Source organism: Glycine soja, chromosome 17, assembly GCF_004193775.1.
Source record: "Glycine soja cultivar W05 chromosome 17, ASM419377v2, whole genome shotgun sequence".
Lineage (NCBI taxonomy): Eukaryota > Viridiplantae > Streptophyta > Magnoliopsida > Fabales > Fabaceae > Glycine > Glycine soja.
The window spans coordinates 2,034,247-2,056,951 of NC_041018.1; the positions used below are offsets into that span (position 1 = coordinate 2,034,247).

Genomic DNA, 22,705 nt, shown 5'->3' on the forward strand with positions numbered 1-22,705 from the left:
CTGTCAATAAATTCTCAGAACTATTGTTATATCATATCATCTTCATTTAACGTTATTACTTATAGCATAGACTAAAACAAAGAATGTTTTTTAAGGACTAAAATCAAAACAAAAATCTTTAAAAGATTAAAATAAAAATAAAAACCTATTTTATAGGACCAAAGAGTTATTTAAGCCATTTAAAACTCAATAAAGTAACTCTAACCAAATTATACACGTTATATATTAAATCAATACCCAACTTCTAGTAAGATAACTCAAACTCAATTGAAGTGATTATTCTTCTAAATGAAATTTCAAGTTCTTTGAAAAATCCTAACTAGATTTGTTTGTCATAAACCCTTAATTAACCCCAACTTTGAAAGAATTGTCGCATTGAATGCTAATTTGTCTGCATGTAAAACGGTTAGGCATGAAAGAAAAAAAGAAAAAGAAAAAAGGAATAGAGTAATACCCTCTCTTTATATCAGATGCTATTCATTTGCGTCGGAGGTTGCAACTTTGTCATCGTCTGAAAAAAATATCACTAACAAAATAACCTCAACAACAAAACCCAAAATCCATCCCCTTACCCCTTGGGCCTTGGGCTCACCAAATTCTCCTTTCGTAAAAGATCCATCTATTGGAGAAAAAACACCGTCAAAAAAATCATGTTCTAGCTGATATATCATTGATGATCAAAATAAGATAGTTAGGAGAGTTTAGAGGCGAATCTAGAAAACAATCAAGGAAGGGGTCCTAAAAAAAATTCATCGTTATATTAATTACTGTATATATTATCGTTATTGAGTAATGATAACATTACATATCTTAAAAATGAAATAAAATATAATAAACGATCTTTTCATTATGTTTTATTCAATTATACAAAATAAATTTAAAAAATTAGACATTTGAAATTAAGGAGTAAATTTAGAAAATAAACCACATAAATAAACTATTAATTTGATATATGTTAAAATTTAAATTTATTGATACAAAATATTTTAGGTATTAATAACGGGATAAATTGAGATTAACTAAATTTAAAGAATAGAATTAAAAACTAAAAAGACAAGTAAAATACAGTTTTTTTCTCTGAAAAAATTTACTGACATTTAATAATTTCGACTGCCTCACACACAACTGTTCAAATATTTTCTCATCGTACACTTTTTTGGTATCTCCCAATTCACCACTATATTCCTACCATTAGAAAGGAAAGGACCATTGAATCAAGCAAACATGTAACGAGCTATTTATTTATTACAACCGTGAATTTGCCTGCTCCACAGAGGCACTCTGCAATAGAATAGTACAAAATTCATTACAGGGCAATATAAATGGCAAGAGGATCAGAATCAGAATAATCTACAAAGACGGCTTGTTGAGTTCAAGAAGCATGCAATAACATTCTTAGGTTATCTTTTGTTTTGTTGTTTGTCAAAAGGTCTCATTTGATACAATTTTTTTTTATACACAAAGCAATTATTATTTTAAACTAAAATGTGGATTCATCATATACAGAAGGAAATGTCAGAAAAATGTATTCATCATATATTGTTTATTATTTTAAAATACACTTATTTTTAAAAAAAAACCATCTAGTCTCAAGTGTACACCGTCAAAATGAAGAGGTATGGCCAGAATGAATATGGAATATTGTACTCCAAAGAAAAAGTACGAATGAATAGCTGTGTTGGTTATTTCCTGAAGTGCATAAACTGATTAAAGGGTTCAATCATTTATTTAATACTAGGAAGAAGACAAATTAAGGCTTCTTTGCTTTGCTGAGTTTAAAGCAGATATTGAAATAAACGAGTTAACTATTTTAGCATGTTTATTCTAATAAATGGTATACTATAGTACTACCAAGCATAGTTGTAACTTGTAAGTTGTAATCGACAAAGTCCATTAGACGATGTTGATTTTCTGGCTACAGATGCAGTGTGTCAATGAAGTGCCCTTTAGATCTCAAAATTACCTTAAGTTACTAAACAATCCAAGAATAAGTGTGAATAACATGACAAATAGTTTGCATAAATGACATGGAAATAAATGAGCGTAGGCTACTGACCAGTGGAATTCCTTTGGCAGCTCTTGCAGCCAAGTAGGCACAAGGCTTGAAGAATTCTCCATACAACTCTGACCATTTCTCCAATTTTGAATATATGTACTTGGATCCAAGAGAGTCAGCCCAGAATAGGATACCTCCCCTAATGAAATCAATCCCAAAATTTAGAAAAAGTACAAAGTTTTGATAAGTGGGCCAAATAAATAATAAGACAAACCTGTAAGGTGGAAAACCCATGCCCATGACAGCAGAAATATCAAGATCAGATCCTTTGACTGCAATACCTTCATCAAGGACTCGACAAGCCTCATTCACCACAGGAAAGAATGTCATTTCAATGATGTCCTTTTCTTGTAACTTGACAAGCTGTCCAGGTTGAACCACATCAGATCCAGTGGAATTTACAATAAAATTGATTTTAATTTGTTTTTCTCACTAGCCAACAAATATGGTATGAATTAGGAAGGGTAAAAAGACCTTAGGATCAACGGAGACACCAGTAAAGCTCCTAGCTTTCTCGATATAGTTTTTCAATTCAGGATCAGGACTAGGCTTGCATTTATCATCATACAAATAAAACCCTTTGCGAGTTGTTTCGCCTGTTAGAAGCACATGTTAAACAAAGATTTCAGTGAATTAGTTTGGCAGAATACAACAGAGCATTCCACTGTTACATAAATATATTCCACACAGAAATCTCGTCAGAATTCCAATTCAAATTGATGCAGAGTTTAGCTTTACCAGCTCTCTTATCTTCTTGCAGAAGGGGAATAAGCATTGATTTATATGTTCGCTCAGGAAAATTCTGAATAAATTGCATGCCAGTAGCAATCGCCACACCAAACCCAACAAGGTCCACCAATCTGCATTAGTAAATACGTGACAAATCAGGCACTTCAAGAACTGATTGAAAATATTAAGAACTTATCGAATAATTAGTACCTGAAAGGCCCCATGGGCATTCCAAATTTGGTTATTACTCTATCAATTTGATAAACATCTGCACCATGTTCAACAAGAAAGAGACCGGCTTGTGTATATGGGAAGAACATCCTATTAACAGCAAATCCTGTGCAGTTTCCAACCACCACTGGAGTTTTCTTTATCTTCTTTGAAATATCTAACACGTCAACTACCACTTGAGCAGAGGTCTGCTTGGTACGTACAATTTCCAGAAGCGGCATAACATGTGCAGGACTAAGGAAGCACAAGTCAGATATTTAGATCAGAAACAGAAAGCCATAGCAGGGAAAAAAATAGTTTTCAATTAGAAGATACTACCTGAAGAAATGGGCTCCAACAATTCGATCTTGAGATTTGGTCCTCTCTCCAATCAGGTTCAAGTCAATTGTGGAAGTGTTACTTGCAAGTATACAATGAGGTGGACAATACTTTTCCAGATCAGCAAAGATCTGTTGCTTTAAGGAAACATTCTCAACAACAGCCTGTTCAGACATCAAACACCAAAAAGTTTATAATTTCCAAAACACTGGATAACTTGCAACCATGATTCTGAGGACAGTAAATAAGCAAATTATATTTTGGAGTTCATTATACAACCTCTATCACCATGTCCACATCTTTGAAGCTTTCATAGTCAAGGGTACCTTTGAGAAGAGAGACTGTGTTTTCAAAATTTTCCTGGGTCAATTTACCTTTCTTAACACGGCTCTGTAAGTTTGCTGCTCAAGGGGGAAAACTATTACATGAGAACAGCATCACTTATTTCTTAATTAAAGGAGAATTGGGAGTACCGAGTAGGGACTACTGAGAGGCAACTCATAAGAATCTATTCTCACCTTTAATCCTATTGATACCAGCTTCTAAGAACTTCTCATTTACTTCTTTCAATATGATAGGATAGCTGCTAAGAATTAAAGCTGTTGCTATTCCAGAGCCCATTAGTCCTCCGCCAATGATGGCAACCTTCTTGACGTGTCTTGGAACCAAACCACAATCTGTAACCCCAGGTACCTGTGCATGTCAAGAGGTATTGGGAAATTCATATCTATAGAATTTATACAAAAATTTAGAACTGTTAGAGAAGTTGTTATTTTCTGTCTGATGTTCAGCTTTTTAAAAGCTGACTTTTGTTGTATCTACTTGTACTTAGTAGACAGTATATTAGGTGTACCTTTTTTGTACTTTTCTCTTTTTATTTTCTCTGCAACTCTCTTTTATATATATGTATTCAAACCTGCTGAGAAGTGTCTCAAGTATTTTTATACACAACCTTATTTGTCCTTATTCCTTATAAAAGATGGATCAAACCTAACTCAACCCCCAAACCTTGGCCAAGGAGGGAGGATAGCTCAATCTTTTAAAAAGTATTCTGACTATAATTCCTAGCTAATGTGAGGCATATTAACACCCCCATTCACTTCCAGGTCTAGGATGGGGCATCTAAAGTCTTCAGTTTGCAAGATTAAATATTTGCAGGTGACCCAACATCAAGACTAGATGCACTCCTATACCATATTACAAACAGGTCATGCCTAACTTAATCAAGTTAGCTCAAAGTCAAGGTTGATGGATTGCCCAAACCTTATAAAGAGTATTCTGGTTATTTTTCTAGCCAATACAGGATACTTTAACAAATAACAATCCTATAAAACCTCTACCCAGAAATTCGATTCATTATGGTGTGGAAAGAAGGTGTGTAGGCTCAAGAAGGCTTTGTATGGTTTCAAACAATCTCTCCAAGCATGGTTTGGAAGATTCGCCCAGGCTATGATATCCCTAGGATACAAACAAAGTCAAGGTGATCATATTCCTTTTATAAAGCATTCCACTGATGGCAAACTCACTATAGACAATATGATCATTGCAAGTGATGATGAGACAAAAAAAAGTCTTTGAAGGAGAAACCGGCAACCCAGTTTAAAATTCTATAAAATTACTAACAGGATAAACATGGCCATTCAAAATGAAATACCAATATTTTGACATCAAGCCTAAAAATCACAATTATAAAGTTAAGAACTAATAAAGTTGCCCAAATAACCAAGTATGATGTATGAATTTATCTTATCAAACAACAATTACTTTGTCATAAATCCCATGACTCAAATAATCACACTCTTAACACAAAACAACATTTCAATGCTCTAGACCAATTACTAAACAACTTTTGAAGGGTCGTTTATAGGAAATAAAGGCCAAAATCAGTCCTTGGCCATAATTCTCTTATATAGTCATTAGTCACTCAAGCTTAGCTCATGTGATAAGGATGGGGTGCTCACTAGACTTAGACCAATGAGTATATATAATCTGGCTTTGGGGTAACCACAGCAAAAGAAGCCAAACTGAAACTTAAAAAGATAGAAGAGCAACCAAGAACTTTAGTTTAGTTGGAAAACTAAGCTCCAAATGGGCAGACTTTGCCTGCAGTGTAGGGTACAGGAAGCACCATGTAGCTAGCCTGCTAGGGCTAAGCTGAAACTTGAGTAGGGATTAGTTCCTCACCAAAGGGTATCGGAATACCTCATGGTCCTATTTCTTTTCAAAACTTTCAATAAATTTAATACAACATTTACAAACTAAATCTATGTAACATTTAACCTTTCAATGTAAAATTTAAAGTATGTTTTTGAGCTAGAATACCCTTCATAACTAATTGTCACTTGAAGGGGGAGAAATAAGGATAAAATTAAGACACAAAACCCCAACAAACCTTGGATGTTCCTCTCTGAGAAAAAAATACGTGAATTAAGCTTTTGCTAGTATCTGACTTTATAAGTCCTTCAGATGCTTCAACTTCCTACAAAGATCAAGCACAACGTCACACACATTTCTGCAGCAGTAATATAAAAGAGGGAAAAAGGTAAGGGAATACTGGAGACAGATAACTACCTTCCAGAGTCCTGCACGGGGACCAGCAACTACTCCTGCTTCAATAACATCAATGCAAACCAAAGGATGTTGGAGATTAGGAGCCCGTTTTTGAACCTGAGCTCGTGCAAATTTCAAAATCTCTCTTGCTTCCCCAAGGGGTTCTAGTTTGTCAGTCTTATAAAGACTAGCAATCCATGGTCGCCGGCGACCCATGATATCCAGGGCCCACTGGCATGCAGTGTTTACCAAATCATCTGGTGACATCAAACCATCTACAAGCCCCAAACTAAAAGCTTCCTTCCCTTTAACTGGTTTTGAAGTCTTAATTTAAAAAGGGGGGGAAAAAGTGGTGAAGAAATTAATTTAAAATCAATGCACAAGCACATTGAAGTCACAACTTCTGATACTTTCTGTAAAAGGAAAAATATAATGCCACTCAAAGTGGAGAACTGAACCAAAAATTTGATGATGTTCTGCCAAGAAAATTCAAACATGGAACAGTGAATATGCTATTTGATTGATCACCAACCTTGAGTTTGAATACAGCAGCTTTTCAGATCAGTTCTTCACATCAAACAGAATAGCAAAGTTATAAAAAGGAAGAATAAAATGTACAATACCAGCATCATCTCAAGTGCCTTTGTTAAACCAACAAGACGAGGAAGTCGCTGTGTTCCTAAGACAATTTAAATTCTAGGTTAATAATACTAATAAAAAAGGTCATAATAAGGACAATTAGCCATAAGACATGCACTAGAGTGTCACTCACGGTCTACTTTCCATTTTTACAAAAAAAATTCAAATTATGCTAGGCCTAACTTGTTGGCGTGAGCTAGGGAAATTAATCAAGAGTCTTGGAGAGAATCTTGGATCCAGTTACTACCTCCTAATCCAGGAATTATCCCAAGCTGAAGTTCAGGCAAGCCTAGCTTAGCAGTTGGGGTTGATAACCGAGCATTGCATGCCTATATGAGAAAGAATTGGTAATATTTTGTAGAAATTTACAAGGAAACGTTTATTTTCCTAATCAGTTGGTAATATGTACCATTGCAAATTCTAAGCCTCCACCCAAGGCAAGGCCATCAATGGCAGCAACCAATGGTTTCCTAGCCGCTGAAAAATGAAGTGAATAGATTTAACATAGCACAAAATGAAAAAATGAATAGCAAATAAAGAATGTCATAAAAAAGAAGTACCTTCTATAGTATCAGTGATGATTTCTACCGATAGCCAACCAGGCTTTGGACGCTCTTTAAGAGGGGAGAGGAAAGAGTTAGAAAACGAGAATGAAAGTAACTATATTAGGAATACACCCCCAAAAGAAGTACCTTCCGGCTTTTGAGCACCAAATGCAGAAATATCAAAACCTCCAGAAAATCTTCCCTTTGCACCTAAAAAAGTAACATAAGATTCACTTACAAGCTAGTTGGCCAAGAAATCTATATATTTTCCACACGGACTATAATGTCATAGAGGCAAACACTATAAATATGAACCATGTAAGCATATTTACACAACTTCCAGACACAACACACAACTCAACACTACTACGAGTATTCACAAATTCTCTCCCTCTCCCTCTAGTTTCTCTCCCTCTCACTCTAGTTTCTCTCCCTTGTTTTCTCCTATTCTCTCAATCTATAATGTGTTGTGCAAGCTAAATCACACTCCGCGTCCCACACCATAACAACTTTCAATATCAAAAAGGCTTAAATATCGTTTTAGTATGCAATTTAGAGTTTTTTTGCTTTTAGTGATTGCAAAATTATGTTTTTTTTTTATAATTTTAGTCCTTATAAATTATGTTTGTTTTGTTTTTGGTTCTTACACACTTTGAATAACTTTTGTTCACTGTTCAAAATGCTGTCTAAAGTTCTTTATGGACTAAACACAAAACTAGCATAATTTGCAAGGATTAAAACCAAGAAAATAATTTTGCAAGGACGAAAAACAAAAAAGCACAAAATTGTAAGGACCAAAAATGTATTTAAATCTATCATAAATGTTGCCTAATTACTAAGTCTATGTTTTTAAATTGCTCCGGCTTCTCCCCAATTATTGGAGAGTCCGGTAGTAGACAGATCCCATGTGACTGCATATTTGATACTGGACTCTCCTCTCCGGTAACTGGAGAGGATATTTTTCTGATAAATTGAGCAAACTTAAGTGCCGTCCCTTCCCAGTTATTTGAATAATCTCCAAGCTCAGACTCTGTCGAATTAAGAAGCAAGCAAATTGCAATACCTGTAACAACAATTGCCTTGACATCGTCTCTCTGTAGAGCCTGATCAAAATTCTCCTTAAAACTGCGCAATACTAGAGAGAAAAAAGAGACACAAGAAGGAGAGATTAGCAGCAGCATAGAGTAATATCTAAAGCAATATGAATGAAATAGAGTGATACTGAAAAATGTGGACAAGGAAACATCAAGGTCACACAACATGCAATTAATCTGAATCAGCTAAAATATTTGGGAACAGAAAAAGTGGAAGGAGGCCACAATATATATATATATACCATCATAGGAGAGAGAATTGACGGGAGGGTTAACGATGGTGATGATGGCAACCCCGTCAGGTCCAACCTCCATGATCGTGTGTCCTCTGCTTCTACTCATTGTATTGGTTTGACTTTCTAAGAAGAAGAAGAAGAAGAAGAAGAGGTATCTGTATGTATGTTGTATTCGAGTTGAACATGCAACCAAAAGAAAAACGTATCACGGCCCGTTGGAAATCAAGAAAAAAAAACGTATCTCATCATAGCATTTATGCTTCTAGTTCTACATGCAGGTGCCCGATTCATGTTACCATCACTCTCCATTACTACTCACTCACCTCAGCAGCTCTACTCACTCAAATTATGAATTTTTATGGTAGTTGGTAGATTTAGGTAGAATTTTTTAAACGTTTTTTTTATGTTCTTTTACTTTAATAACCCACGTAATAAAAATGGAAAAATATATGTATACTCAAACTAAAAAAATATTATAAAAATAAAAAATTTATCATATAGTAGTAGTTTATTTATTTTTCTCTAATTGAAAGGGGTGACTGTGACTGACAAGTGACAAGCCCGAAAACAGGTGTACAGCAGCAGCAGCAGAAATCAGTTGTTAGACTATTTTAGTAATAGATCTCAAATCTCTTAGATCATTTTTTTGAAATCAGTTGTTAGACTATTTTAGTAATAGATCTCAAATCTCTTAGATCATTTTTTTTAATATTATAACACATGGAAGATTTTTTTTTTATTTTTTCCTTTAATAATATATCTGTCATTTTTTAATATTATAACACATTGAAGACTATTGATCTGAGAGATGGGTATACGTTCAATTCTTGTTATTTTAAGATATGTTTTATCATTTTAATATACGTGTTATTTTTATTTTTAAATTTCTCACATCATTTATAATTATTTTTAGAATTAAGATTTAATATTAAATATTTTTTAGATTTAGATTATTTAATTTTTAAGGGATTAGAATTGATACCAGTTAATGTTTTATTAATTTTAGTATGTCTCACATTTTAATATTAATTGTATATGTTACTTTTAAATCCTCATATGATTTACAATTAATTTTTTAGAATTAAGTTTTGTGTTGTAGTATTTTGTGGATTTAGAATATTTAATTTTTAAGTTATGAAAATTATTCCTAGATAAAGTTTTATTATTTTTTGATATGTCTCTCATTTTAATATTAGTGGTATCTTTCATTTTAAAATGATGAGATCATTTATAATTTTTTTTTAGAATGAACTTTTAATCTATAGTATTTATTAGATTTAGATTAATTAATTAAAGATTTGTTATTTTTTGGTATGTGTCTCGTTTTAATATAGGTGGTAATTTTTTTTAAAATCCTCACATCATTTATATATATATTTTTAGAATTAACTTATAATCTGTAGTGTATTATTTTTTAGATTTAGAGTATTTAATTTTGAAGTTATTAAAATTGCTCCGGAGTTGAATTTTTGTTAGTATGATTAATTATTTATAATTTTTTTTTAGGTATATTTTGGTATAAGATGAATTCTATTATAGCAGTCTTATATGTCAATGGAAGGCTATACCAAGAGAATGACGATATAATATTGGAAGGCACAGTAAAAAAGTTATTAATCCTGCACCACACAAATTATGTGTTTAGTTTAAAAAATTAATATTGTCCTCTAAAGAAAAAAGTCTTCCTACTTATTCATATTCAAATATATTTAAATAAAGATAATATTAATACCAAATTCTGATCCTAAAACTTGTCAAAATACACTGAGGATTGCAATTTCAACATCTCAATTAAAAAATCTAAACAATTATAACATGACAAAAAATTTCATTCAAATTTTACACTAAAAATAATTACGATAAATTAAGCATAGATACTATTTTTTAAACGTACCTACCTAATACTATCGATAATTTTTTTTTATAACAAATGACATTAATTTATTTTTACACTAAAAACAAGTACAAAAAATTAAAAACACATACTATTTTTTAAACGCACATAACTTAATACTATCTATAATTTTTTTTATGACAAATAAGATTGAATTATTTTTATATTAGAAATAATTACGAAAAATTATACACATATTTTTTAAACACACCTACCTAATACTATCTATAATTTTTTTTATAACAAATGACATTAATTTATTTTTACACTAGAAATAAGTACAAAAAATTAAAAACAAATACTCTTTTTTAAACGGATGTAACCTATTATTATTTATAATTTTTTTAAAACAAATGACATTAATTTATTTTTACACTAGAAATAAGAGTGAATAGGCAATTTAGTTCCTGAGATTGTAACCAGTTTGCATATTAGTCCTTGACTTAAATTTTAATTCAAAATAGTCCCTAACTTTACATAATTTTTGCAAAATAGTCTCTGTCGTTAAATTCCCAGGTGACGGCGTTAGTGAGGTTCATAAGTGGCAATTCAGTGTCATGTAAACTGTCCAACGTGGCACTGAGGTTTGCATTTATAAATCCTCTTTCACGCAAGGTTGCTTCTTCTTCTTCCCCAAATAAATTAGGGTTTACGAAGCTGCTGGTTTCTCACGCTGAGTCGCTTCTTCTTCTTCTCCTCTGACGCTTAGTCGCTGCTGCTTGTTCACTTGATTTCTCCGTGTCTGCAAGTGGCAGTTGTTGTGCATTTTCTGGTAGTTTCATTCGGCAATGCCACCATGGAAGACGTGTAGTTATTCGAACTGCAAGAACAATGAGAAACCCAGGAAGGTTATTCTATACTTGTGCATTGCCCCAAACAGACCCAGATAACTGTCAATTTTTTCAATGGGTTGAAGAAGAAAACCAACTTTCTAATTCGTCTTCTGTCTCAAGAGAAGCAATGGTAGTGGCTGATTTGAAGCTACAAATTGAAGCTTTGCAGAAGAAAATGAGAAATTTAACAAACATTGTGTTGTTAGATTTTTCATTTTTAATTGTAATGTTAGTTTTAGGGGGAATGTATTTTAGGTAAAATGTGTAATAGCATCTTTGTAGTAGGAAGTAATTTGTTGCTACTGTCAACTACCCATTTCAATTAAATATAATTTGTTGCTGAAATTTGCAATTTATTAAATATAATTTGTTGCTGTATAGCTTTTTAAAGTTATTGAAGTAGCACTCTCTGTTTGCTCGTTTGTTATTCACTTCCCTGCAGCAATTATGGTTATGCTTAAATGAATTTATCTGAAAAGAGTTTCTAACTTCATTCTTTGCACAGTAGATCTCCCAATCACAATATGCCTTCTTGCATTTTGCTCTAGCTCTCTGTTTATCATTCTTCTTCCACTTGAACTCCTTGTCCATCAATATGCTATACTCCCTCGAGGCAGATTTAAATTCATCCAGAGTATCAAACTCCATCCCTAATTCCAACTTCTGTTCACCAACTCCACTACTTTGACTATATTGAGGATAAACTTCAACATCCTCATCTTCATCATCACTACTAATGGGGATTTTAAGCTCCTCTGAATGATAACCATTTGTCTTAACTTCAACTTCAACTTCATTCATCATACAAGAGAAATTTGTAAATCACTCATCACTGTCAACTTCCTTTTCCTCCTCACTACCACCAACATCTCTCTCTTCACCACCACCATCTCTCTGCTCACCAGCATCAGCATCCCTCTGCTCACCACCATCTCTCTGCTCACTAGCATTAGCATCCCTCTGCTCACCAGCATCTCTCTGCTCTCCAGCACCAACATCTGTATCAGTGGTGATCAAGTAAAAATTAATCATATTAATTAATTATGGTAACCATGTTGGACCAAGTACAGATGAATTAAAACTTACCTTCCTCGTGGCCAGCAATAGGTACATCATCTAAATCATCCTCATTCTCAATAGCGTGGGACTTCTTCTAAAATTGGATCTACTTCATGATGAAAATAAACATTTATCTCATTCTCATTTTCAAAAGCATCCCAAACTAAATGTAATATATCTCCATCACTTGTACAACTCCTTAACCCATGATTAAAATCTAAGTTCTTATCAATCAACCAAAAACAATCTCCTATATTGATATACTTCTTACAAGCTTTCACTAGATCATATAAGATAAATGCATTCAGGCAATCTGCAGATATATCCTCCCAAATGTCAAATTCTCCGCCTATATATTCAACATTTCCATCGCTGGCACGTGGAGTGAATCTTCCTCCATGGTGCAATATTAAAATTATATTGTCATTCATTCTACACAATCATAAACCACAAACATTGTCATATATTAGGAAATAAAAAATCTAACTCAAACTCAAACATAGGCACATCACACAACAACATGCAATGTCATCTATAAAAATAGAGCATCATAAACGAAAATAATAAAGGACCATAAACCTCCCTGCAAAGCGCGAAGACAATGCAAATGAAAACCCTTGAACATATAAAACCCCAAATGAATCCACCAAAACAATGCAAACGAAATGAACGCAAAAAAAACCATCAACCTGACTGCCAAGCGCGAAGACTCACAATCACCGACGAAGGGAATGTAGTGGAGGGAAGAGCAAAATGCAAACAGTTAAAAAAACCTACAAGCAGTATGAGAGTGAAAGGGAAAATGTGTTTACTTCATTTTTTATTTCTTTTTAACCTAATTTTTCAATTCAGTCCTTGCCACATGGGATTGCTGGCTTGGACTCAAACTTGCCACATTGGGATGCTTAAGTGGACTGAGGTTTGCCAAATAGACATTTGACTACGAAGGAAATTAGATTTTAACAGCAGGGACTTATTTGCATAACGGAGGTAAAGTTAGGGACTATTTTGAATTAAAATTTAAGTCATGGACTAATATGCAAACTAGTTACAATCTCAGAGACTAAATTGCCTATTCACTCCTAGAAATAATGATGAAAATTTAAACACAAATATTTTTTTAACGCACCTACCTCATATCTAATACTTATCTATTTACTCTATATTAAAATATCTACTATTATCTATCTATATCTACTCCTCCATGTAATTATTCCCACCATCCAGCTATTAAAGACAGATAGTAACTCCTGTACTATTTAAAGCGTAATGGATAATCTTTTTCATTTAATAACTATTGTTATGTGGGATCATGGGATGAAAGCTAGATTTTCTTTTTAAAATATTAATAGTAGACTACAACATTTCTAAAAACTATAAGCATCTTGTTATCCTCACGGGAGGAACCAATGACAAGCATCGGATGGTGCATGAATGGATGCATGGATGGATGGGCTAGATGGCATGGGTATCTCGCTAGTCCAAGTGGCGGAAACCTTTGGGGTGGAACCCGCTAGTCCAAGTGGTGGAAACAATGCATACATGTTTCGCCAGTCCAAGTGGCGGAACCCTAACCAAAACAGACCCCCTGTAGAATTTGTTCGAAAACAGACCCTCTGCAAAAAAATTGTTTCTAAAAGGACCCTACTTACGTCATTTTGCCGCATCGTGCTCTCGAGAGGTGGAGTCTTGGGCCTGTCCCACCTAGATCTTACTTTTAAATATTTTAGGCAAAATTGGTTCCACTAATGGTTTTTAATTTCGATTTTAATATCTTTTTAAATTTATTTACCAATTTAATTCTTCAATTATGTTTAATGATTCTCAAATTTAGATTTAAACGTTGATTGTTACATAAAATGTCATGTTGAACGTTGACTAGTACGTGTTATATCTTAATTAGACGTTGACAACAATAATATTTTTATCAGGTGACACATAATAGTCTATTGTTCTTTTAGTCAATGTCAAAATCAATGTGATCTTGGGACGTAATTAGATTTGTGAATAAATTTAAAAGAGATTAAAATTGAAAATAGAAACAACTGATGGATAAAAATACAATTTTACTAATATTTTATTTAAATTTTTATTAAATTTTAATTTTTTTCTTTTTCTTTTTCTCTCTCTTTTTTTCTTTTTTCTCTCTCATGTTTCACTTCTCCTTCCTTTTTCTTCTCTTCTTTTTCTCTCTCCCACGTTGCACTTCCCCTTTTCCTTCTTTTTTTTTTCTTTCTCCCCTTCCTCTTCTCTTCTTTTTTTCCTTTCTCTCTCCCATGCAGTTCCCCTTCTCCTTCTTTTTTATCTTTCTCCCCTTTCTTCCTCTCCATGTCCCACCACCTTGTCTTTAGTCAGAAATCTTGTAAGTTCTTGTGGAAGATCGAATCCTCCACCATGGAAATCTTCTGATTTACTCTAAGGGAAGATCAAGTAAAGATCTATTCTGATTTACTCAACATCACTGCAACAGTAATACTCGGCATCACTGCAACAGTTAACTTATGGTGAAACATACAAAGAAGAAATCATGCTCCACTGATGAGGACATCCACGCTCCATCACCACCTACTCGATTACCATCAATTTAAGCTAACTCTACATTTTCGTAGTCTATTCTAGTAACAAATAAACACTGACAATGGCTATGCGGAAGAAACACATAAATCTTAACTAAAAATACTTTTACTTTTTACCAAAGAATTATGCTGTTCAAATGTTTTCTCATCGTACATTATTAAGCTATTCTCAAGTCAGTCACCAATATTTCCTACCATCTGAAAGGAGATATAACGGGGAAAGGAAAATTCAATCCAGTAAACACGTAATGAGCTATTTTTTTCTTACATGCGAGACTTCCCCTGCTCCACAGAGGCACTCTGCAATAGAATAAGTACAATATCCATTAGAGAGCAATACTAATGGCAAAAGACTGTCAAAATTATCATTTTGGGAAAGTGATATAATTGGGGTACAACGACAAAGACAGTATGTTGAGTTCAAGAAACAGGCAATAGTAACATTCATATTTATATGCCGTGAAGCACTTATTTTCTTAGGTTATCTTTGTTTTGTTGTTTGTCAAAAGGACTTACTTAAAACTTCGTACCCCATTGCCCAGAGGCTCTTCGTTATGCTAAGGTATGGGGGAGGGATGTTGTGCGCAGCCTTACCCTTGCATATGCAAAGAGACTGTTTCCGGATTCGAACCCATGACCAACAAGTCACCAAGTCAAAAGGACTTACTTGATGCAAAAAAATTTAATACACGAAGCAATTATTATTTTGAACTATAATGTGGATTCACCATATATAGAAATAGAAGGAAAATGTCAAAAAAATAAAATAAACTTCGCATGTGATTGTACACTTTTTTAATGAACTATCTTTTCTTAAGTGTACACCGTCACGATGAAGAGGTGTGGCCAGAATGAATTCTGGAATGTTGTACTCCAAAGAAAAAGTAATAAATGAATACGGTGTTGGTTATTTCCTGAAGTGCATAAACTGATTTTAAGGTTTGATCATCATTTAGTACTGGGAAAAAGACAATCTAAGGCTTTTTTGCTTTGCTAAGAGTTTAAAGCAGTTATTAAAGTAAAGGGGTTAACTATTTTAGCTTTTATTCTAATAAATGCTATACTTTGGTACTACCAAGCTTAGTTGTAATAGATAAATTCCATTAGACGATCTTGATTTTCTGGCTACAGCTACAATGAGTTAGAGAAGTGCCCTTTAGATCTCAAAATTACCTTAAGCATCTATATTTTCTTCAGTTAAAAATGAGTCTAATATTCCTGCAAGATCTACTATGCGAAAGAACAATTTGCACACAATCCTAACATAATGCCAATGACCAAATAAACATTGGCTAAACAATCCTAGAATAACAGGACAAAAAGTTCTGTACGAATGAAATGGAAATAAATGAGCATAGGTTACTCACCAGAGGAATTCCTTTGGCAGCTCTTGCAGCCAAGTTGGCACAAGGCTTGAAGAATTCCCCATACAACTCTGACCATTTCTCTAATCTTGAATATATGTACTTGGATCCAAGAGAATCAGCCCAGAATATGATGCCTCCCCTAATGAAATCAATCCCAAAATTTAGAAAAAGTACAAAGTTTTGATAATTGTGCCAAATAGATAATATGACAAACCTGTAAGGGGGAAAACCCATGCCCATGATAGCAGAAATATCAAGATCTGCTGCTTTGACTGCGATACCTTCATCAAGGACCCGACAAGCCTCATTCACCACAGGAAAGAATATCATCTCTATGATATCCTTTTCTTGTAACTTGGCAAGCTGTCCAGGTTCAGATTCACAACATCTGATTAAAAATTGACTTCGAATTTTGTTTCCCCACTAGTAAACAAATATGCTATGAATTGGGAAGAGTAGAAAAAACCTTAGGATCAACAGAGACACCGGAAATGCTCCTAGCCTTCTCAATATAGTTCTTCAATTCAGGATCAGGACTAGCCTTCCGTTTATCATTATACAAATAAAACCCTTTGTGAGTTGTTTCACCTGTTAGAAGCACATGTTAAACAAAGATTTAAGTGAATTAGTTTGGCAGAATACAACAGAGCATTCCACTGTTATATAAATATATTCCACACAGATATCTCGTCAGAATTCCAATTCAATTGATGCAGAGTTTAGCTTTACCAGCTCTCTTATCTTCTTGCAGAAGGGAAATAAGCATTGATTTATATGTTCGCTCAGGAAAATTCTGAATAAATTGCATGCCAGTAGCAATTGCCACACCAAACCCAACGAGGTCCATCAATCTGCATTAGTAAATATGTGACAAATCAGGCACTTCAAGAACTGATTGAAAATATCAAGAACTTATCCAATAATTAGTACCTGAAAGGCCCCATGGGCATTCCAAATTTGGTTATTACTCTATCAATTTGATAAACATCTGCACCACGTTCAACAAGCAAGAGACCTGCTTGGGTATATGGGAAGAACATCCTATTAACAGCAAATCCTGTGCAGTTTCCAACCACCACTGGAGTTTTCTTTATCTTCTTTGAAATATCTAACACGTCAACTATCACTTGGGCAGAGGTCTGCTTGGTACGTACAATTTCCAGAAGCGGCATAACATGTGCAGGACTAAGGAAGCACAAGTCAGATATTTAGATCAGAAAGACATAGCAAGGACAAATACAAGATACCACCTGAAGAAATGGGCACCAACAATTCGATCTTGAGTCTTGGTCTTCTCTCCAATCAGGTTCAAGTCAATTGTGGAAGTGTTACTTGCAAGTATACAATGAGGTGGACAATACTTTTCAAGATCAGAAAATATCTGTTGCTTTAAGGAAATATTCTCAATAACAGCCTGTCCAGACATCAAACACCAAAAGTTTATAATCACCGAAACATTGGATAACATGCAACCATGATTCTGAGGACAGTAAATAAGCAAACATATTTTGGAGTTCATTATACAACCTCTATCACCATGTCCACATCCCTGAAGCTTCCATAGTCAAGGGAACCTTTGAGAAGAGAGATGGTCTTTTCAAAATTTTCCTTGGTCAATTTACCTTTCTTAACACGGCTCTGTAAGTTTGCTGCTCAACAGAGAAAAATCATTACATGAGAACAGGCAAGATTTATTTCTTAATTAAAAGTGCAGTGTGAGTAAGCACTAGTGAGAACCAACTCATAAGAATCTATTCTCACCTTTAATCCTGTTGATACCAGCATCTAAGAACTTCTCATTTACTTCTTTCAAGATGACAGGATAGTTGCTAAGAATTAAAGCTGTTGCTATTCCAGAGCCCATTAGTCCTCCACCAATGATGGCAACCTTCTTGACTTGTCTTGGAACCAGACCACGATCCGTAACCCCAGGTACCTGTTCATGTCAAGAGGTATTAGGAAACTGATATCTAAAGAATTTAGACAAAAACTTAGCACTCAGAATCAGGCTAGCTAATGCAGCTTCATAACCTTATTTCCCAAACATTATAAGGAGTATTCTGACTATATTTCTAGTTAATGTGTTGTGCATCTTAACACCACCCTCATATCCAGGTCTAGGATGGTACATCTGGAGTCTGAAGTTTGCAAGATTAAATATTTGCAGGTGGTCCAACATCGAGACTAGATACACTTTGATACCTTATTAGAAATGGACCAAGCCTAACTTTAATCCCAAAAAAGTGAAAAATACATTGTGTAAAAGTTTAAATCTATGTCACATTCAATCTTTCTATGTAAAAGTTTAAAGTATGTTTTTAAGCTAACATAAGAACACTTTTTTTTCTTGAACGGGAAAAGTAAGGGTAAAATTACAACACAAAACACCAACAAACCTTGGATGTTCCTCTTTGAGCAAAAAATACGTGAACTAAGCTTTTGCAAGTATCTGACCTTACAAGTCCTTCAAATGCTTCAGCTTCCTACAAAGATTAAACACAATGTCACACATTTCTGCAACAGTAATATGATGGGGGAAAAGGATATACTGGAGACAGATAACAACCTTCCAGAGTCCTGCACGAGGACCAGCTACTATTCCTGCTTCAATAACATCAATGCAAACCAAAGGATGCTCGAGGTTAGGAGCCTGCTTTCGAGCCTGAGCTCGTGCAAATTTCAAAATCTCTCTTGCTTCCCCAAGGGGTTCTAATTTGTCGGTCTTATAAAGACTAGCAATCCATGGTCGTCGGTGGCCCAACATATCCAGTGCCCATTGGCGTGCAGTGTTCACCAAATCATTAGGTGACACCAAACCATCAACAAGCCCCAAACTAAAAGCTTCCTTCCCTTTAACTGGTTTTGAAGCCTTAATTAAAGAAGAAGAAAAAAGTGTCAAAGAAATTATTCGAAAATCACTGGACAAGCACATTGAAGCCGCAGCCCACATCTCTTGAATACTTTCTGTATAGAGAAAAATATAATTTGCTTATGTTCTGTCCAACAAAATTCAAACATAGAACTGCAAATATGCTGTTTGCCTGATCACCAACCTTGAGTTTGAATACACCAGCTTTTCAGATCAGTTCTAAACATCGAACAGAATAGCAAAGTTATAAAAGGAAGCATAAAATGTAGCATACCAGTATCATCTCAAGTCCCTTTGTCAAACCAACAAGACGAGGAAGTCGCTGTGTTCCTAAGACAATTTAAAACCAGGTTAGCAATACCAAAGAAAAAAATAATAATGGCAATTGGTCGCAAGACATGCACCATTACTCATGGTCTAACTTCATTTAACAAACTATTCTAGGCCTATCTAACATGTGAACTAAGGTATTAAATCAAACTTGTAGTTAATTAATAAATTCATTAAAAGCATGCTAAACTTGAACTTCAAACAGCTTTCAATGTAACTCATGTCACTCAACAATCAGCAGTAACAGTGGTAACAAGTATGTTTTCAAACTGGAGAATTAAAAAAAAAAAAAAAGTTATGCATATAGATGCATTTAATTTGAATTCATACACCAAGTACAAGTAAATTTGACGAAAATAGAGAGGAATCAGTTACTACCTCCAAATCCAGGAATTATTCCAAGCTGAAGTTCAGGCAATCCCAGCTGAGCAGTTGGAGTTGATAACCGAGCATTGCATGCCTATATGAGAAAGAGTTGGTAATATATTGTATAAAATTATGAAGAAATGTTTCTATTCCTAATCAGTTGGGAATATGTACCATTGCAACTTCTAAGCCTCCACCCAAGGCAAGGCCATCAATGGCAGCAACTGATGGTTTCCTAGCCGCTGAAAAATGAAGTGAACAGATTTAACATAGCACAAAATGATAAAGGAATAAAAAATAAAGAATTTCATAAAATACAAAGTACCTTCAATAGTATCAGTGATGATTTCTACTGATACCCAACCAGGTTTTGGACGCTCTATAAGAAGGGAGAGGAAAGAATTAGAAAATGAGTATGAATGTAATTATTAGAATTTAGAAACACACCCAAAACTGTTAAAGTACCTTTTGCCTCTTGAATACCACCAAATGCAGAAATATCAAAACCTCCAGAAAATTTTCCCTTTGCACCTAATAAAAGTAACATAAGATTCAGTCATGATACTGTAGCTTTAAGCTAGTTGGTCCAAGAAATATCTTTGGTGAAGCCCAAAACTATGCCGGTGCTTCATTTTCTTTTCCTCTAGTTCTTTTTAATTATGTCGTATTTCTTTACAGTTTGAAACTTCAGTGTTTATCAAAATGTGACAATCATATCATAGGAGTTAGTCTAGTTGAGGAGTTAGGATGACTACTCTAGATGGTTTGGAAGATATCAGTGACCTTACCATTTGTATAATAGGATTGGTAATAACAATTATGAATTTTGACTCTGGGTGACTTTTGAAGTTGATCAAGCATAACTATTTCATTAGATAAGATCCTAAGTTGGCACTTGGTCATTGCTACCGTGATCGTGGAGGGTGAGGATTTCGGTAAAAGATTCAAGCGGTGGCTATCTATCGCATTCTCTTTTTCTTATTTCAAAAGTTTCAGATTACATTGGAACAAATGACTTCTCATAAATTTATTAATTCTCCACTGTCCACTGCCAAACCATGGTACTGCTTTCGAAGTCAAATCCTACCGAATTACTTAGTCTGTCTTGTTAAATTGAAAAAACTTAAGTGTCGTCCCTTCCCAATCATTTGGATAATCTCCAAGCTTAGAAACTGTTAAACTCTAAAGCAAATGACAATACCTGTAACAACAATTGCCTTGACATCATCTCTCTGTATCGCCTGATCAAAACTCTCCTTTAAACTGCGCAATACTGGAGACAAAAAAAGAGATACAGGGAGACGGATGAGCAACATAGAGTCATCTTCAGTAATAGAAGAACAACATATAAAGAAAGATACTGAAAAATATGAACATCAAATTGTATCAATCTGAAACGTTCATTAATTACTTAATTTCACCGAGCAATCCAAAATCCGTTATATAAATATACAAACATTGGTAGTACTATTAGATCATCAAACACGGTCAACACAATTTAGTTTGTACTTGGATGAGCCGTTGACAAAATTGATTCGAAATGAAATTGATGATTTATATTCTGATGTTTTTACTATAAAAGAAACATAGCAGTAAAAATCCAAATCAATTCCTGGAAGATGTAAAAAAATGACTTCAAATCAGATTAAGATGGAGATGCAGAGAGAAGAAAGGGATAGTAATAGTACCGTCAAATGAGAGTGAATTAACGGGAGGGTTGACGATGGTGATGACGGCAACCCCGTCGTCGGGTCCAACCTCCAAGAGAGTGTGCCCTCTGCTACCCATCGGATGTGATTCGAAGATTCAAAAGTGAAATGAATAAAACGGAAAGTCCTGTTGAATAGCCGGGTGACTCTGCTACATCTCCGTTACTCAATCCTCAACTCTACTCGCTCAAGCTTCTCGACAGAATCAAATTAATATAAGTAATTCTAGACTCAAGTGTCCTTCACTTTTTTCTAAACTAAGAATTACTCAAAATTCATTACAAATTTTATTTGCTGATTATCTTGTGAAATTTTTTCTCTCCTTAGATTTAGGATTAGAGTTTTGTATCATGCATCTTGTCAGTAAAAAAAAACCAAAAATATATCATTCATATAGTACCACTTTTCTCAGAAGTTATGAACGAAAAAACATAGTTGAAATAAAAAAAACTCAATCAAAAGTGATCAATATGATTTTTAACAAACAATGACATGCACGTTTAATAATATGGAGGCAATTCCTCTTACAAGCTTTTTTTTAATTTAATATATTTAAAAGAAAATGTTTTTGCCCCATAAAAAATTGGAATTGGACTAACAAGATATTTAAAAAAATGTAAAAAATATAATAGAGAATAAATGGATATTGATTTTTATTTTTTTTATATTTTTATGGTGACAATGAAAAAAATTATACAACATATTCAAAATATAAAAATACATAAAGAGCAATTATAATTTGTAAAAATATGGATAATTATAGTTTTTTTTTTTTACGAGATTATACATTTTGAAAAAAATGTAATATTTTTCTTTTATGTAAATATTATAATAATTTGTGCAAGGTGCGGATGATGGAAATGACGAACCCAGTAACCTCCGACAAATAGATATATTCTGCCGCGAAAGTCACGATATTATAATAACAATGGCTTATTGCATGTCTTCAGACTACGATCGGTTATGACTCGGGGACTGGATAATTCGATCAGGACTGATCCTATGAGTCATCATTTCATCCGTATAATCTAATTTATATTAAAAAAAATTAAATGTAAATTTATACACAAGATTTAAAATTTAATATATTTAAAAACATAATTTTGAACTTATTTAAATTTTTTAACATGTAATATATTTTTTTAAAATTCATTATATATAAACAACCTTAACTAAGAATTTAAAATATATATTATTATTATGCAATCATAAACATAATCTAATACACACAAATTAATTATAAAAAATTAAAAATGATAACAACTTTATCATCTAAAATTTTAAGATGTAATTGTGTTTAATAA

At 33.7% G+C, this 22,705-nt stretch overlaps 2 protein-coding genes across 3 annotated transcripts; both read right to left on the reverse strand.

Moving 5' to 3' along the window:
* Nucleotides 1-1,052: 1,052 nt before the first annotated feature.
* LOC114394062 (peroxisomal fatty acid beta-oxidation multifunctional protein MFP2-like) lies at nt 1,053-8,757 on the reverse strand. The gene is made up of 18 exons (XM_028355612.1): nt 8,405-8,757; nt 8,132-8,203; nt 7,216-7,278; nt 7,084-7,137; nt 6,933-7,000; nt 6,771-6,852; nt 6,508-6,563; nt 5,906-6,208; nt 5,727-5,813; nt 3,853-4,027; nt 3,614-3,735; nt 3,335-3,498; nt 2,996-3,250; nt 2,795-2,916; nt 2,531-2,652; nt 2,271-2,419; nt 2,057-2,195; nt 1,053-1,281 (listed from the first exon to the last, which is right to left on the reverse strand). Exons 1-18 carry the CDS (start codon nt 8,502-8,504, stop codon nt 1,246-1,248), a joined length of 2,169 nt encoding a protein of 722 aa, XP_028211413.1. The 5' UTR covers nt 8,505-8,757; the 3' UTR covers nt 1,053-1,245.
* Nucleotides 8,758-14,844: 6,087 nt separating this feature from the next.
* LOC114393637 (peroxisomal fatty acid beta-oxidation multifunctional protein MFP2-like) lies at nt 14,845-21,787 on the reverse strand. Of its 2 annotated transcripts, none has more exons than XM_028355008.1 (18): nt 21,381-21,783; nt 20,894-20,965; nt 20,158-20,223; nt 20,018-20,071; nt 19,867-19,934; nt 19,705-19,786; nt 19,271-19,326; nt 18,694-18,996; nt 18,524-18,610; nt 17,889-18,063; nt 17,655-17,776; nt 17,378-17,541; nt 17,058-17,312; nt 16,857-16,978; nt 16,594-16,715; nt 16,342-16,490; nt 16,128-16,266; nt 14,845-15,060 (listed from the first exon to the last, which is right to left on the reverse strand). In XM_028355008.1, the coding sequence occupies exons 1-18, from the start codon at nt 21,478-21,480 to the stop codon at nt 15,025-15,027; spliced, it is 2,172 nt and encodes a 723-aa protein (XP_028210809.1). In that variant the 5' UTR covers nt 21,481-21,783; the 3' UTR covers nt 14,845-15,024. The 2 variants fall into 2 exon arrangements, with proteins under 2 accessions (XP_028210809.1, XP_028210808.1); XM_028355007.1 differs by lacking the exon at nt 14,845-15,060 and adding an exon at nt 15,248-15,373 and having other exon boundaries at nt 21,381-21,787.
* Between the last annotated feature and the right edge of the window lie 918 nt (nt 21,788-22,705).